The sequence below is a fragment of the Pempheris klunzingeri genome, chromosome 21 (genome assembly GCF_042242105.1).
Source record: "Pempheris klunzingeri isolate RE-2024b chromosome 21, fPemKlu1.hap1, whole genome shotgun sequence".
Taxonomy (NCBI): Eukaryota; Metazoa; Chordata; class Actinopteri; order Acropomatiformes; family Pempheridae; genus Pempheris; species Pempheris klunzingeri.
The window spans coordinates 816,228-833,635 of record NC_092032.1 but is presented as its reverse complement, the minus strand read 5'-3'; the positions used below and the strand labels follow the sequence as shown (position 1 = coordinate 833,635).

Sequence of the window (17,408 nt, the reverse complement as noted above, 5' to 3'; positions counted from 1 at the left end):
AGGAGCAACACAATAGCAGCTTTCTCACTCTGTCTCTCTTCTCTGCTTCTCTCTTTCCTCTATCATTCACAGCTGACTCAGCAGCAGATATATGTCTCTTTCCCTGTTGTGGTCTACTATATGGCCATCCCCTCTTCTATATGAAAGCCAGTTGATTAGTCTCCTCCTACTTCATCCACATCCTCCTTGTTCACCCCCCTCCCCCTTCCTACCTTCATATCTCCATAGAACTCACTGTATTTCCACCTATCTGTCTTCTTTCAGTGTCATGTCACTCTGTCAGAACTATGTAAATGGCTTTGAATGTCTATCCACAGTCAGGAACTGGTGGGTGTAGGTTTGGTTATTAGCAAATATCATAGATATTATATATACATATGATAAGGGTTAAATCCAAGCACTGGCCATCATAACCATCTGCTATCACATGTATATATACACACAAATAATCACAGACAGCTGCTCTTCAATGCATAACAGTTAATTTAATGTTCACAATATCATTCAACAATTAGTAATACTTCAATCAATAAACATCCATTTTTCAGATGTACTCACACAAGTGGGTACGTCATGCTAGAGTTCAAGGTGGCGGGCAGGTCTGCAAGAGTCAAACAAAGGGCCAAGGGCTCAATGGAGATGGTGAATCAGCACATTTTGGACACAGCTGAGTTATGCTACCACGCTATCTGCACTAAAGGTGTGTGTGTGAAGACATTTATGTGTGCATATGTGTGAGTTAGTAAAGGAGGGAGAGAAAAGCAAAGAACATTCTAACCACCATTTTGGCACAGTCTCAATGTCTAGCCTTTGGTGTTTACATGCAAAAACATTACGTAATGATGTCAACATGTAAAGGAATTGGTCATCCATCAGTGCATATCACCACTCTGTCAGCCTCCAGGTTGCTTGTTTAGCAAAGTATGTCCTCTGCCTCCTCACATGCACATGCACCCCCCATGACTGATGTCAGGTGATCAGGCCTGGCTCACAGTTGGCATTCCAGTTCATCCAAAAGGTGTTTAATGGGGTTGTGGTCAGTACTCTGTGCAGACCAGCCAAGTTATTCCACTCAAAACTGAGAAAAACAACACTTCTCTAATATATTAAGATTTCCCTTCACTGGGAACCTAGGAACCACAGAAACAGCAGTTACACCTGATGTGTACTTGGACTGTTTTTCTCCAATTGATCTTGCTGAATTGACCTCAATAATCTCCTCATCTAGACCATCAACATGTCTCCTAGACCCCATTCCTACTGGACTACTTAAAGAGGTCCTGCCCCTAATTAACACGTCCTTACTGGATATGACAAATCAGTCTTTACTAACAGGCTATGTTCCACAGTCCTTTAAAGTAGCAGTAATTAAACCTCTCCTGAAAAAGCCTACTCTTGATTCAGGTGTGTTAGCTAACTATAGACCTATATCCAACCTTCCCTTTCTCTCCAAGATCCTGGAGAAAGTTGTAGCTAATCAGCTGTGTAATTTTTTAAACTGTAATAGTCTATTTGAGGATTTTCAGTCAGGTTTTAGAGCAAACCACAGCACAGAGACAGCACTGGTGAAGGTTACAAACGACCTCCTTATGGCATCAGACAGAGGACTTCTCTCTGTACTGGTCTTGTTGGACCTGAGTGCTGCTTTCGACACCATCGACCATCACATCCTGTTACAGAGACTGGAACAGTTCATTGGTATAAAAGGAACTGCATTAAGCTGGTTTAAGTCCTATTTATTAGATCAATTTCAGTTTGTACATATTAATAACGAATCCTCTGTCCACACTAAGGTTAGACATGGAGTTCCACAAGGCTCAGTGCTTGGACCAATACTCTTTATCTTATATATGCTTCCTCTTGGTAATATTATCAGGAAGCACTCCATTCATTTCCACTGTTATGCAGATGATACACAATTATATTTATCAATAAAGCCAGATGAACCCAATCAGTTGGTTAAACTTCAAATCTGCCTTAAGGACATAAAGTCCTGGATGAGCAGCAACTTTCTGCTGCTAAATTCAGATAAAACTGAAGTTATTTTGCTTGGCCCCAGACACCTCAGAGACAGCTTTCCCACTACCTTAACTGCTCTGGACGGCATTACTCTGGCCTCCAGCTCCACTGTGAGGAATCTGGGAGTCTTATTTGATCAGGATTTGTCCTTTAACTCCCACATTAAACAGATTTCTAGAACTGCCTTTTTCCATCTACGTAATATTGCCAAAATCAGGCCCATCATATCCACTGATGATGCAGAAAAATTGGTCCATGCATTTGTCACTTCTGGGTTGGACTATTGTAACTCTTTATTATCAGGCTGCCCCAATAAGTCGTTAAAGACTCTCCAGCGGGTCCAGAACGCTGCTGCTCCTGTTCTGATGAGAACTAAAAGAAGAGACCACATTTCTCCTGTACTGGCTTCTCTTCATTGGCTTCCAGTAAAATCTAGAATAGAGTTTAAAATCCTTCTCCTCACCTACAAGGCTCTTAAGGGTCAGGCTCCATCATATCTTAAAGAGCTTATAGTACCGTACTACCCCACTAGAGCACTGCGCTCCCAGAATGCAGGTCTACTGGTGGTTCCCAAAGTCTCCAAAAGTAGTTCAGGAGGCAGAGCCTTCAGCTATCAGGCTCCTCTCCTGTGGAATCTCCTTCCAGTTTGGGTTCGGGGGGCAGACACCCTCTCTACATTTAAGAGTAGACTAAAAACCTTCCTTTTTGACAAAGCATATATTTAAGGGCTGGATCAGGCCTTAGACCAGCCCCTAGTTATGCTGCTATAGGCTCAGACTGCCGGGGGACTCCTATGGTGCACTGAGCTCCTCTATTCTCTCTCCTCCTCTTCCTCTCCATCGTTATGTCTCATGTCAGCCAAATGTCTGCCTCTAACTTGCTATCTTCCCCGGAGCGTTTCTGTACTTTCTCATCTCTCAGGTTCCTGTGGATCCTGTGGATCCTGGTCCTGGCCCTGCTGATGTGGTTCTCTGGTTCCTGTGGGTCCTGGTCCCGGTCCCGCTGATGTGGTTCTCTGGTTCCTGTGGATCCTGGTCCTGGCCCTGCTGATGTGGTTCTCTGGTTCCTGTGGATCCTGGTCCTAGCCCTGCTGATATGGTTCTCTGGTTCCTGTGGATCCTGGTCCTGGCCCCGCTGATGTGGTTCTCCACCAGCCAATGGATGTGTGTCTGTCCAAGGCTACAGCCTGTCTGTCCTTGGGAGCTGGATCTCTCCTTCACTGTGGTGCTCCCTGAGGTTTCTCTTTTCCCACTGGGTTTTTGGAGTTTTTCCTTCCCGAAGAAGGAGGGTCATAAAGGGCAGGTGATGCCTCGGACTGATCCATTGGCCTCATCGACTGCTGGACTCTTTATTAGATTGTTTGTTCGCTTACACTTGTTTATAACTTTGTAAAGCACTATGAGACACTCTGTTGTGATATTGGGCTATACAAATTGAATTGAATTGAATTGAATTGAATTGAATTGAATTGAATTGAATTGAATTGAATTGAATTGAATTGAATTGAATTGAATTGAATTGAATTGAATTGAATTGAATTGAATTGAATTGAATTGAATTGAATTGAATTGGGACTAAGGGGCCTAAATATCAGGAAGCGCATGGGCCTGAACCTTTATTTGATGTGACTGTTAATATGTCCTGTTCAGACGTCAATCAAATGACCACAAAGAGGCACAAAATAACCAGAAAGCGACACAAAACAACCAATGAGAGACTGACAAACACAAAAATACCACAAACAGATGTGTGGCTCTTGCTCTTATGTAGGTAAGGCTTGGGGCCTTAAACATGTCTGTGCCCAAGGGCCCATTGCCTCATAATCCGTCCATGGGTGCAGTGCTTTGACCAAGTGTATAACAGAATACCAAAACTGAATGGTTCCCAGTACCCCGACAAACTCTACAAAACACCAAGAAATGAAAGTGATTTTATCAGAAAAAGAATTATAATCATGATTCTATCCCCTGCAACCACATTACTTGTTCCTGAAGCAAAGGCTTCAGTGTGTGAAAGAGTCATTCCTCCTAGATTCCTCCTGAATGAATGATGTGTGAATGAGGATGTAAAAGCACTTTGAGTAGCTTAAATGAGTAGAAAGGCACTATACAAACCATTTACTTTTGCTCAAGGTTAGCTGGTTCAAAATCACCATCATTTGTTTTATTTGTTATGCAAAACACATTTCTTCACTAATATGTGTCATTAAAATGTGACCCATAAAAGGTGAGAGTGATAATCCCCTCCCTTTTCCGTCTGTAGGTCTGTGGGCCTCTGATGGGAAGAGCGCCTCTTTCCAGGTTGAGCTCTTTGCCCTCAGGTACCTATTTCTATTTTGTCATTCAGTTTTGCTGGCTGTCTTTGTTTGTTTGTTGCTGTTACTCTGGTAACAACACAGAAGCCTTCACGCAGTCCTAGCAGCTGCATTTGTGAATATAGAGTAGTTAAAACGTATTTCAGATGGAAACAATCCCAAAACACATGACAAAATGTTGATGGATCCTCAACTGTTGTTTTCTGAACAACTGAAGTTTTCATTCTGTCGTTCATTTTACAGGTTAGTGTATTTAGGTTATTAGTTAATGACAATTAATGACAATAACTGTTTAATATCTTTAAAAATGAATAAACTCTACTAACACTTCAGATCACATCAGTTATGAGCCCTTCTCTGGATACATGAAATGATAAATGTTTCTTTATTCTTCCTAATTTCTTGTGATCTTTCGTCTCAAAGAAGTAAAACACTGTACATAACATTTAGCGTGAGAATCCAGTAGGAGCTGGACCCTCGAGGACGTGCTGCCAGTGGAGGTCCCTGCAGTGTTAGGTAGCAGCAGTGGGGGGACAGAAAGAGGAAGAGGGTGGTGTGTATCTTCTGCTTTACTTCAGACTGCCTCTAGGTGTCCCTGTAAACCAGATATCTGTGCAGCTTCTCTTTGTTGTGTCCTCTTCAGAAGTAAATTGAATTTAGGATGTTTCCTTTTCTGAAAAGCACATGATCATCTTGTGATTCTTTGCCTTTTCTGTCCCTGAGTCACTGGAGCTGTTGTCACTGTTAGATAAAGTCTGAGCTTTGCTGATGCCCTTTGGAGCAGAATGCATCCAGGTCGTTGGTTCCTTGCAGTTCTCCTGGCAGTCGGCACCTCTGAGCCTTGTTGTGCCGGACCTCTCCATGCCCAGTGCAGAGTAGAATGGTATGCTTCATTACTTTACTAGATACTTTGATAGAAGATGTGCTGCGTGTTGTTTTGATAACTCACTGCACAAAATGCTTATCTAGGAGAAGCCTGGGGATTAGCACAGTCATAGTGATACCAAAACATTTGGGTTTGACATGATGTCTCAGATAATGATATATTAAATGTACTTGCAGATAAATATTTATTTAATTAAATTTTCTTGAATTTGATGCTGTTTCAACCTAAATCCTGCTGTGCATCATGCGTCAGTGTTGATCATGTGATCATTGCTCCACTTTGCTGATGCAGTTTGACTGTAATTGGCACATTGGCACAATTGATTTTCAGACCTCTGCGGTAACTTGCCACCGTCTTGTATTTACTGTAAAATGAATTAATTAAAAGCATGGCTTCCTTTGTATTTTATGATGACAGTTGTGATGCGATGGACAAAATAACAGAAAAAACAAGAAGAGTGAAGGTGAGCAGGGAGGCCTACGCAGCTCATCACCCTCTGCGTACGAAAGTGATTCCAGATTTTTACACTCCCTAACATCCTTTTGTCCAGCCTGTAGTCCCATTTTTAAAACACTAAACACAATTAGCAGTTGGAAGTGTAAAGTGAAAGTGGACTGGTCCATGACAGACAGATGCTGTGCCCACAAGTGTTTCTTTCACTTTCTCTAAACTCTTCAAACAGCAACACACCTCCATCACACAATGAGCCAAATAGTTAATTTTCTGCTCAAAACCACATTTTGTTACCAAGTGTTCATTACAAATTGCAGAAAAACCTTCTCTACAATCACTAGCTGTATGAAAACACTGCAAACAGACTCATCATTAAAATGATTCTTTCTAAATGTGCACACGTTTTCAGTCACAGCACAAACACATTCAGCGTACTAACAGCTGATGGAGCCACAAAACCTCCATCACCGTTCATGTTTCTGTTCTACCTGCAGACAGCTGACAACATGAAATCCATCGTTCTTTATTCTTCGTCTCCTTCACCACTCTACATCTCTGGCTGAGCGTTGAATGTGAGCATTTTTGGCAGCAAATTATCACAAAGTGAGAATTTACTTTATAGGAATAAACAGGACGTGACAGACCCGCTGCAGTAAAAGCTTTATTAGCAACATGAAATCGCTGCCAGTGATCAACAAAAATCGCTAATGTGTAAAAATGAAACACACAGATCCAGTAAAAAAGGCTCAGAAGGGGAAAAGCACCAAAGTGCACAGTCCTGTTCTAATCTATATGATCTTCAGCATTTGGCCTCATGTTCTTGTCCACATCACATCTCATTTGGTCTCTGTGCTGCTTGAATTAAAAACACTGGACAGGCCTTATCCACCCCCAAAAGGACACACTCTCTCTTCTCTCTGGGCTCCTGCGTGTTGTTCTGTATCCACACTGAACAAAATGAGTCCAACAAGTCCTCTTTTTACTGAACATGTCCATGTAGGTGACAGAAGTCTCAGACTGAGATCAGAACCAGCTGTGCTTGGTCTGTTTTACACAACGTCAATCAGCTGTTTCTCACTGTCTCAGTCATCTGTCCATTCAGAGATGCTCATTAGCTGTTTCAGTCCAGCCTCTGAGCTGCTGCTGTAGCACAAGCAGAGGCTTTCTGCTGTATTTAAGGGGTTGAACATCAGGTTGTCATTGACGGCAGGCTGTGTTCAAGCATCCATCAATAAGACTAGAAAGATCCATCATTTTAGTATTGGTTAAATTGTATATAAAGGAAATGTGAGCATTTCAGAAACGTGTTGTGTGGAAACATCATGGACTGTGTTAATGGTCCATGACAGACAGATGCTTTGCTGACTGTGTTTAGAGTTTTTAAAATGGGACTACAGACTGGACAAAAGGATCTCAGGACTGGAACTACGTATGTGCTGTTACTGCATGCTGCTGTTCTGAGCTAGTTTGCCCAGTAGGTGGCACTACAGGAAGGGCCATGAGGTCATTTAAAGCAGAGATGGATGACAGCAAACTCTGTGACCGTCTGCCCACTGGACTTTGAGATTTGCTGTGTGCAGCTGGAAGCTTTAGCCTTTAAGGCCATAAACACTTACAAAAGCAGCTACACAGGTGGATTAAAGGAAATTCTCATGTCCACAATTCATAACGCTCCATTACATTAAGTAGGGTTGAATTTGTTGTTGCATTAGAAGGCATTGTATTTTACACGTTCGTTCAGTCCCATAGCAACTGATATTATTAAGACATTAAGGATGTTTGCTGTGGAACCATCAGAGTATTCATTGGGGAATTTATTGGGACAGAACATGTTGTAATCTGATCTTATCATTGGTTGTAAATGAGTTTCACTGGTCAGTCTAATCAGGCCACTGAGAAATAATTTCTGGAAAACTCCATCAGAGACAGTGTTGCTCATAATGAAGAGAACCTGGTCTCACTTTTAGACAGTTTTTCATTGGCTCACACCACTTTGACATGATCCTTTTCTTGAATTTGAATATTGTTTTATTGTTTGAGTTCCATGATACATGCAAATAAAGAAAAGCAAAAATGAACAATGGCACAAAACAGTGACGTGCTGCCAGCACTCACAGCTAACATCCACTAGATGGCACCATTTACTTTTTGTATCACATGACATTTCTAGTGCCTATTTGAATTGTTCAAGGCAACCCAGGGTCCTCAGACAGCCCAACTGCCCACTCAGTGACTGTGCTTGTTTTTTCTCATGCAGGTACTTTGGGATACCATGTCAGGTGGTTTACGAATCCTTGGTCTCACAGATAAAGAAGTGGACGACCATGGCTGGCTGCACCATGGGAGGACAGAGGTGCCTGTACAAGGTGTGTGTGTTTGTGTGCGCATGTGTGTGTGTGTTACATTCAGTCACATTCTATATAGGTGTTTGCTTTTACAAAAGTCTTTACCAAGTCAGCACAGTAGCACTGATGTGGACTAAACTGGATCACTTTTCATTACTTTTACACAAAAGGCATCTAGTGACCACAGCTTCTATAATCCATCACCATTTGACAGCTGCATTACATGTAATTATCAAAACTCGTTAATTTACATTCAAAACCTTAAAAACGACATGAAAAAAGAAGCAGCATGCGGTAACAGCACATACGTAGTTCCAGTCCTGAGATCCTTTTGTCCAGTCTGTAGTCCCATTTTCTTAAAACTCTAAACACAGTCATCTCTACAGCATCTCTTCTGTCATGGACCATCAACACAGTCCATGATGTTTCCACACAACACATTTCTGAAATGCTCACATTTCCTTTATATACAAGTTAACCCAATACTAAAATGATGGATCTTTCTAGTCTTACTGACGGATGCTTGCACACAGCCTGCCGTCAATGACAACCTGAAGTTCAACCCCTTAAATACAGCAGAAAGTCTCTGCTTGTGCTACAGCAGCAGCTGATTGATGTTGTGTAAAACAGACCAAGCACAGCTGGTTCTGATCTCAGTCTGAGACATGGCCCGGTGCTGGACTTCTGTCACCTACATGGACATGTTCAGTAAAAAGAGGACTTGTTGGACTCATTTTGTTCAGTGTGGATACAGAACAACACGCAGGAGCCCAGAGAGAAGAGAGAGTGTGTCCTTTCGGGGGTGGATAAGGCCTGTCCAGTGTTTTTAATCCAAAGAGCACAGAGACCACATGAGATGTGATGTGGACAAGAACATGAGGCCAAATGCTGAAGATCATATAGATTAGAACAGGACTGTGCACTTTGGTGCTTTTCCCCTTCTGAGCCTTTTTTACTGGATCTGTGTGTTTCATGTTCACACATTTGTGACCAAAGCCCACGTATGTTGGATTTTTGTTGATCACTGGCATTCATGTTGCCAAACTAGAAAAAATCACAGTGCACATCAAATTCATTTTTCCCAAAGATGGTTTCTGTCATTTTAGGTAGTTCTTACACGCTGATGTCTGTTCAAGTGCAAATTTGTGGTTTTACTTAGTTATTTGATGCTATATAAAGGGGATGGACTAGTCATGGTGTTGAGTGACTAGTTTAGGTTACTTGTGATGTGAACATCCAGACAGTGCTGTGAATCATCTTCACTGCAGAGCAATAGATAGATTATTCTTTCTGAAGTCAATGATTATCTCTTTTGTCTTATCAAAATTAAAAGATGGATCAAATTGTCAACTGCTTCACCTCATTTCTGAATGCAGACTTGTGATGCAGCCAAAAACTGTTGTTGCCTGGCTCAGGGAAGTGATGGTGGTAGAGGAAGATGTCAGTGAAGACCTCTGCTACCTCATCTTATTCTTCTCTAGGTGTGCGTGGAAGAAGGTCCTTACAACATCAGCGGTTGCAAGGCAAAGTGATTTTTTATCAGTAGTGGAGGCAGACGTCTTTGCAGTTTTATACCAAAACCGTACCAAACCTTGCATAGAACTCATTCCACACAGTGTGTAGGCAGCTTATCCTTGTCACAAGATGGTGACATGACCTTATAGTCGGTGATGTTCTCAGTGCCCCTCCAAAGATGACAGGTATCATCAATGTGTTCAAATTTAGCCCTGAAATTTCTCTGCACACCTGCACTTTACATCTCTAATGGTACTGGGTGGGTTGCCTCTTGCTCCTCTCAGTGCAGTATTAACTTAATAGATGTGAAAGCTGTACTGTGGGATTTCCAAACCTTGTGGATCTCACTTGTCAGCCAGGGGTTTGACTGGAGTAGGAATGCATGTCCTGCATGTTGCATGTCCTGTAATCTTATACAAGGGGTCAGCTCTGCAGGAAAATAATCTAGAAAGAGTGACTAAACCTTTACAAACAATTCATCTATTCATCTAGACTACCCTTATGCCTTATACCCCTTTAACACCTGGTGGTAAGTTTTTGATGTTATTGTACAAAATTAACTTTGAAGCAATTAGAAGGAGACTGTCAAGACATTTGTAGGGTGCTGAGGGAGATTCACTTCTCGGGAGGGGAGGCCCAAGAGGAAAATGGTGGTGAGGTGGTTAGCACTGCTGCCTCACAGCAAGAAGGTTCAAATCTGCTGGCCGGCAGGTTTGTGGTTTGAGCCTTGAACCTTTCTGTGTGGAGTTTGCATGTCCTCTCTCTTGTGTTTGGCCCACGATACAAAGACATGCAGGTCAGGTTCATTGGTGGCTCTAAATTGGCCGTAGGTGTGAGTGTGAGCATGAATGGTTGTCTATCTCCATGTGTTGGCCCTGCAATTCATTGGCGACCGGTCCAAGCTGTGCCTCGTTGACAGAGGGCCAGAGGTGGAGTCCACCCTTGACAGGTCACCAGTCAATCACTGGGCCAACACAGTGACAGACAACTATTCACATCTATGGGTTAGAGCCACCAATTAACCTAACCTGGATGTCTTTGGAATGTAGGAGAAAGTCGGAATACTCAGAGAGAACCCATCCAAGCACAGGAAGAGCATGTTCTCCAGCTCCCTGGTGAAAAGTTTTGATGGTATCTTGCCATCAACAGAAGCTAGCAAGTTACTGCAGGAGCCACGCTTGTCAGAAGGTTTATCTTTCTTGAAAATGACAGATATTTACAAGGTTTTTAGCTCTGGGAAGATCATCCCTGCTAAAACAATCCAAATGCAACTTACTAGCAACTTAATCGTTTTTTTGTAGAATACTGGACTGAAACCATCCTGTCTGGGAGCTTTCCCTCCCTTGAGAGTATGTATGACTTCTGAGACTTCTTCCTTACTAATTGGCTTGCATATATTCACTTTTAGCTCCTCAGATAGGAACAGAAACTTTATCTTAGATAGATAAAGATGTACATCATTATAAAACTAATGATTTTATTGGCTGATTGAAGGTGCCTGGATCCATTCCTATCTTTCCATTCCTATTTGGCTTGGTTTTAGGCATGCAAGTAACTGGCCAAGTTTCTTGCCTGATGCAAATGACATTTTAGCAACAAAGAAAAAGCCTCAGCTTTCCTGCTCAATAGCTGGTTTAAAGGAGATCAGAAGGCATCCAGAACTATTGCATCTCAAGGCTATGTATTGTCTTCTCTACATCTAAGTGTCTCTTAAGAGCATCTCTTTTCTGAGTTGAGATAAGATATAACAGCCCCACACGTGTCTGCCTCTGCAGACTCCTACAAGGTAGAGGGGCTTCTACCATTAAGTGATGAAACGCTGCCATTCTGCAGCAATGTACTCAACATGATAGTTACACAATAAAGAAGGATTCAGTTGACAATGTCTGCAGTCTGGATGTCTATGGGAGGGGGCTGCCTACAATGATGTGGGAGTGATCAGACAGATAGGGACTAGATGGCAACTAAACAGTCCACTACCCTTCAGTTCTTGAAGAAAGAAAATAATATATATTCTAGAAAAAAAACCTGATGGGGGATTTTAAAAATAAATGTTTGCTATGTTTCTCCATAGTACAGCCCATACCTTCATCTACAACCTGTTGTTTCTTAATTTCTTAACTCTTAGCTACTATTCCACTCTGCAAACACATTTTAATTGTTTTTTAATACTGGACCACTTTATTTATTTCATTTTATAAAGAGAGCCTTCAAAGTGCTCTCTGAAACTAGACCTGGGATGTCTTGTGTCCATGAAATTAAAAAATGAAAACTTTGTCTTAGAACTAAACCAAATAGATCATTAGAAAGGTGTCGGAGAGATGATTCTTCATGGCTCCTGCTGTGGAATACTGACCTTTGAACCTTGACCTCAGCGCATGTTTGAAGGCTTATAATTCAGCATCATAAGGGGCTACACACATGGGAGTTTAGGGTTACAAGCATGTAGTCCACAAAGCACATGTAGACTGGATGGGCGAACTCCCTTGACTCGTCCCTAGAGCCAGTCTGTGATGCTGGGGGTCAGCACACCCAGGATCCCGCAATGGCCTGTCGCCCGGTCCACAGGATGGCGGCTCTATATTAGATATATCTATCAAATATAGCAACTATCTAGTACAGTAATAACACTGCATCTAGATGATCTTTGATCAAATTCAGATTGTAAACCATATGATAGTATCATGATAATAATGGAAGTTTTGTAACGTAATGCAAGGCAAATGTGTTTGTCTCCAACACAATGGTTGATGAGGCGAATGGGTAAAACTGGTTCTCCTATGAAAAACGAACGGAAAAAATTATTCAAACTAATGGCCTTAACAGTATAGTCTGCTGTATTGTTGAGTTGTTGTGTTTTTATGTTGAGAAATGTTTAATATTTAAATTAGATCAAATTTCGTGACTATTTCACAAACTTCACTGGGTTGGTGGTCAGCAGCTTCATGGTGAACTTCTCTTCATCTCTCAGACTCTTGGTGGACTCTGACTCCTGTTTTACAGCTTTTATTGTCTCCTCTCTGTCAGACTGTCTGATGAGTCCGTCTTCCTTTGTTCAGGTCGCTCTGCAGTGAACACACTTGTTCCAACGCTGGAATAGAAACTTCTAGCTGAACTGCAACATGATGAAGCACCCTGTGCAGACTTCCAACTGTATACATCATTATTATTGTCTAGCGATCAGCTGGCCTGAGGTCAGGCCAGAGGTCACCCAGCCAGAGGGCTTTTTAAGGCGTCTGACCACTTTTAAGAACTAGCGAACATCCTCTAGGTGACTTATGGAGTGTTTACCCACTCTTTCCGTTTTTTCTTTCCACTGTTGATCTTATACTGATATGGTTTCACTTCTGATTTGTCAGTGGCTGATGGCAGAAAGGAGGGCTTGGGAAGGTGGGATAAAGAGGCCTGCTTGGAGGAGGGGTTTAACCAAAACCAAAGAAAATCTCCAGCCTCCTTGTAACTTTGAATTTGATAAGTAAACACAATATAAAGACATTTTTAATGCGACAGGCTTTTAATGAGACATGGTTTGGTCTCTCTACAGCTGAAGTCTGCCTCAGTCCACTTTGTAGCAGCCCAGCACACTACTCCCTTTAAGAGGTACGTGGACCTAATCAACTTCCGACTGGCGTCCTATCACTTCTTCGCCTGTTGTCACGTATCGGTAGGTTTTCACTCTGCTCATATTTATTATCTGACTTATTCATTCAGTCTAAATGGCTGTCTGTACCGCCCCTTCCTCTTTCACCTCATATCATTTCCTCCTCTCCATTTCTCTCACCATCTGTTTCTTCTCTTTCTCAACCTCTTATGTTTTGTTTTCCTTTCATGTTATCTGTTTTTATTCTTGTGACTGTCTCTCTCTTTATCTGATTTTGTGCAGCCTTGCCTTTTATTCAACACATATGCCTGTTACGCTGTCTGTAGGCCATGTCCGTCTCTGAGACCTGGTATGCTGTCAAAGACCACGGCACCAACTACTGCAACCTTTACAACCTCATGGAGGGTAAGCTGAACACAGCATGTGATCGACACCCTTTTACTAACTGATTAGTTTGGCCTGGAGTCTAGTGGGATGGACGGAGACCAGCCTGTCACTCTGCTTTAAGATGTTAGATGCCAAAACGCTGCAAAGCAGGTTACTGACATTTGGAATTGGAACTGGAATTATTAAATTTACAGTTATTACAACATTGTCCTTTTTGCCAAATGTTCCATCCCATGTCTCCACAGTGGTGCAGCCATTAAGTCACCCTCTCTCAGGATGCAAAGGTCCAGGGTTCAGATCTCCAGGTGGCAAAGTCCTGCTTAGCAATGATGTGACATGTGGTGTATCTTTAATCTCTCAAGTCAGCTGCATATTTGCTCCACTGGTCTTCTTTACTAAAAATGTCAAACAGTCAGGATCATTTACACAGACTTCACTGATCTTACTGTATCACTGCGTCAATCAGTGATACAGATGAGGATATATCCTCATCAGAGGATCAGCACAGCTAGAAACAAGCATCAAATGCTCACACACTGCTTGGATCCCAATCACTGCTGCTTCCTACTATACTTTTTTATTTTCATATTTTTTGTCAGGCTCAATTTTTTAAACGCATGTTATCGTAACTCATTTTAACTCCCTTATGTTCTAAATATGACTAAAAACATTTGTGTTTTCTACAAAGGCGTACCTGTTCCACGCAGAAGAGTGTATGAGTAAAATGGTCTTTGAAGCTATTTTCTATCCGCCATAAAGCATCCTTAAAGTAAACAGCATCTCCCTCTCAGACTGCTGCACAGCACAGCAGCAGCTACTTTTCAACAGTTTTCTAATTCTTATTATTTAGAATAAAGATTCTAAAGATCATCATTATAAAACCTCACCTGCTCTTTACCTGTCAGTCAATCAATCCTGATTTATTTAGCAACAATCCATAACATTCTGTCAAGACACTTTGCAAGTGGGCAGGTCAGAAGAAGCAGGTCAGACCAAACTCTTTCATTAAGACCCAATGACTTGGGATTCAAGAATCCCAAAATGAGATAGAAAAACTCCCTTTTGATGGGAAGAAAGCTCAGACATAACCGTTGGCTGTGGGACAGAGAGGGAGAGGGAGGAGGACGGGGGAAAGGGAAGGAGATGCACAGTAAACATCAACCATAATAATAATATTAACTATATTACTATTAATACATTAACACAGAAAACTTGCCTCTCAGGGCCTCTGGAGTAGCGTGTCCTTGGACTGAAAGGTGCTTAAAATGTAATTTACTATTCTTCTTCTTATAATAATAATAATAACAATAATAATAATCATTATTATTAGTAGTTAGTAGTAGTAGTAGTATTCTCTTTACCTTAGTTTATTACAAGGTTTTGTTTAATACTCGTGTCTGATTTGTCAATTATGGCATTCTACAGTGATTTCTGTATAAGAGACCATTGCTGTGGATGCAGTTTTGATTGTAGAAGCAATAAAATCTAAATGAATAAAATCAGTTTCAAATCGATGTTTTATGTCAAATTCATGACGTATTTAGTCCATGATGAGCGAGATCATGTGCAGTGAGTGTTGTAAAACTTGAGGATGAACAACATTATTACCTGTCTAACACTCACCATCCATTCGTAGTTTAGAGCAACACATCTTAAAAAATACTGGCCAGATTGCAAAGCCATTGTGTAATAGTTTTAATGACAACACCCTCTCTCCTTTTATGTTCAGCTCTCTTAAATGAATGAATAAATGAATATTAAGCACAGAATGGATTGGTTTGTCCACTGTTGGACATTAAAAAGTGGGCAGCATAATTATTTGTGCAATAAATGATTAAACTGAATGAGGAGATCCAATACCCTCACGCTTGCAATGGTCATTAAAAAGGCTTTAAGGGCAAAGAAGTTTTAAATCCATCACTAATGCAGCTGTGAGAGACCAGAAAACATTGATCTTCTTTCATGTAGTTCAACTTTCACACTCTTCCTCTGAGGAAGAATGAATCTGAATCAAGCTGAAAACATTTATATAAAATTCACTCATGTCTGAATGAGGAAAAGCTGGTGTTTCAGCAGCTTGATGAAGCCAGAGGTTTTACAGTGTGTTCCATATTTGCACATGACATTTGCCACCATTTAAACAGACTGATGCTCATTCATTTCTGACAAAGTTGTTGTCTTCACGTGTGGACAGATGCTCCTCACATCCTTTCCTCCTGTGGTTTGTTGAACAGGAAGTGGTCTGACTGAAGCCAGAGGTTATAAGGAGGTCACCAGTGACTTCCTGTGCACCCAGCGCTCCTCTGCTAACTGCACTGTCTACTGACCCTTCTACTGGTCAGCACAGTATACCTGGGGAAACCCACAAACAGTTTAAAGGTTTGGACGTTCTCCTTTCCTGAATGGAAAAATATGTACTCCCAGGTTGTATTAAAGTCAGAATGATATTACCTGCTTGCTACTGTTGTTTTTGGGGTTCATTCTCTTCCTGTTTCCCTTAAAATGAAATAAATGCATGAATAGAGTGTGTTCTCACATTCAGTATATTTTTCATGTAAACTTTTACCACAGTTTTGGGGGATTTTATGCTCTAGTGTACAATTTTTCTTCTTTTCTTCTCTGTGGCCACTAGCACCGCTCATTGGTAGTTCACCTTGTGGCATTAGGGTGCAGAACAATCAATCAAAAATTGCAAATCTTGATTTTTGTGGTGTAACATTATTTCATACTAAAACTATAGATGCATTTGTAGTCTAGCCGCTGTAGCTGACTTCAGATTTAGTTTAACGTTAGTCTAGTTAATAGTAACCACGGTTTACAGTTAACCAGTGATTTGATGGAGACTATTGATTGGAGCATGGACTGATATCTGAACTGAGTGCACATATTTTGAGTAACTCTGCAGCGTAACAAAGGCAAAGCGGGTGAAGACTTGAAACCAAGATCAGCTTTATTAGCTGGTATTTGTACATTTTACAAGCTAGAGGACAGCATTAAATATATTCCAACTGCAACATGAAAGCAGTCCAATTAGCTATCAGAGATGAAGAATAAAAGGTAACTAATGGCACTCAGTCATATAAAGGCCCCCAGTTATCTGTTAACTGACTCAGATATAATTAATAGCAGTTGTTTCCTAACAAAAAGGAAATAGTGATAGTAATTCCATGAACCAATTCATCCAAACCTTTCTCAACAACATTCACTACTATATCAAAAAATTCAGGAATGGAGTCGTGTGTATCTGACAAGAATTTCATGAATGTCCCTGCCATGATCCAGCTAAGTATGAACAGGGTAGCCTCATCAACGTCAGGAGACCAGAACCAGGTTCAGCCCATATCAACCCCACATGTGGTGTCAAAAAAAGCTCAAAACTACATGTTCAAACATAAATCAGCACAAATGGCTGATCTTCACCTACAGTGTAAAGTGAAGGAACACATTCAGACTAAGAAAATGAAACATTTACGTTCTAGAGCAGCAAATTTATCCAGCTGATCACTTCACCCCTAAGCATGATGGGAAATGGAGCACATATGATGACTTTTGCACCTTTGAGCTTTAGAACTTGTTGCTCTGATTGAAAAATTTTGTGTCAAATCATCAAGGATCAAATGAAGCTATGACTCAGTTGTCCATGTGTGAAGATCAGGGCCCTGCCTGATGATCAGTCGTCCTGCTTCATGACCACCAACTCACCATGGCTCTGTGTAACAACCAAATAAAGACTCAAACATAATTTTGGCTCACCAGGTGAAAGTTTGATGCTGTCATCTATCTTCCTTGTTTGTTGTGGGTCCATGCAAAAACAAAAGCCACACAGAAGACACCAACAGAGAGCCACTTGGTGTTATTATAGCTGTGGATAGCGCTCAGAGGTGAGCC

The 17,408-nt window shown here is 41.3% G+C and overlaps 1 protein-coding gene across 2 annotated transcripts; it reads left to right on the top strand.

The window, feature by feature from the left end:
- Nucleotides 1-5,080: 5,080 nt before the first annotated feature.
- On the top strand, nt 5,081-15,853 carry LOC139221486 (uncharacterized). Of its 2 annotated transcripts, none has more exons than XM_070853411.1 (5): nt 5,081-5,216; nt 7,930-8,038; nt 13,077-13,196; nt 13,460-13,538; nt 15,755-15,853. In XM_070853411.1, the coding sequence occupies exons 1-5, from the start codon at nt 5,119-5,121 to the stop codon at nt 15,844-15,846; spliced, it is 498 nt and encodes a 165-aa protein (XP_070709512.1). In that variant the 5' UTR covers nt 5,081-5,118; the 3' UTR covers nt 15,847-15,853. The 2 variants fall into 2 exon arrangements, with proteins under 2 accessions (XP_070709512.1, XP_070709513.1); XM_070853412.1 differs by having other exon boundaries at nt 13,416-13,538; nt 15,755-15,852.
- The last annotated feature ends 1,555 nt before the right edge of the window (nt 15,854-17,408 follow it).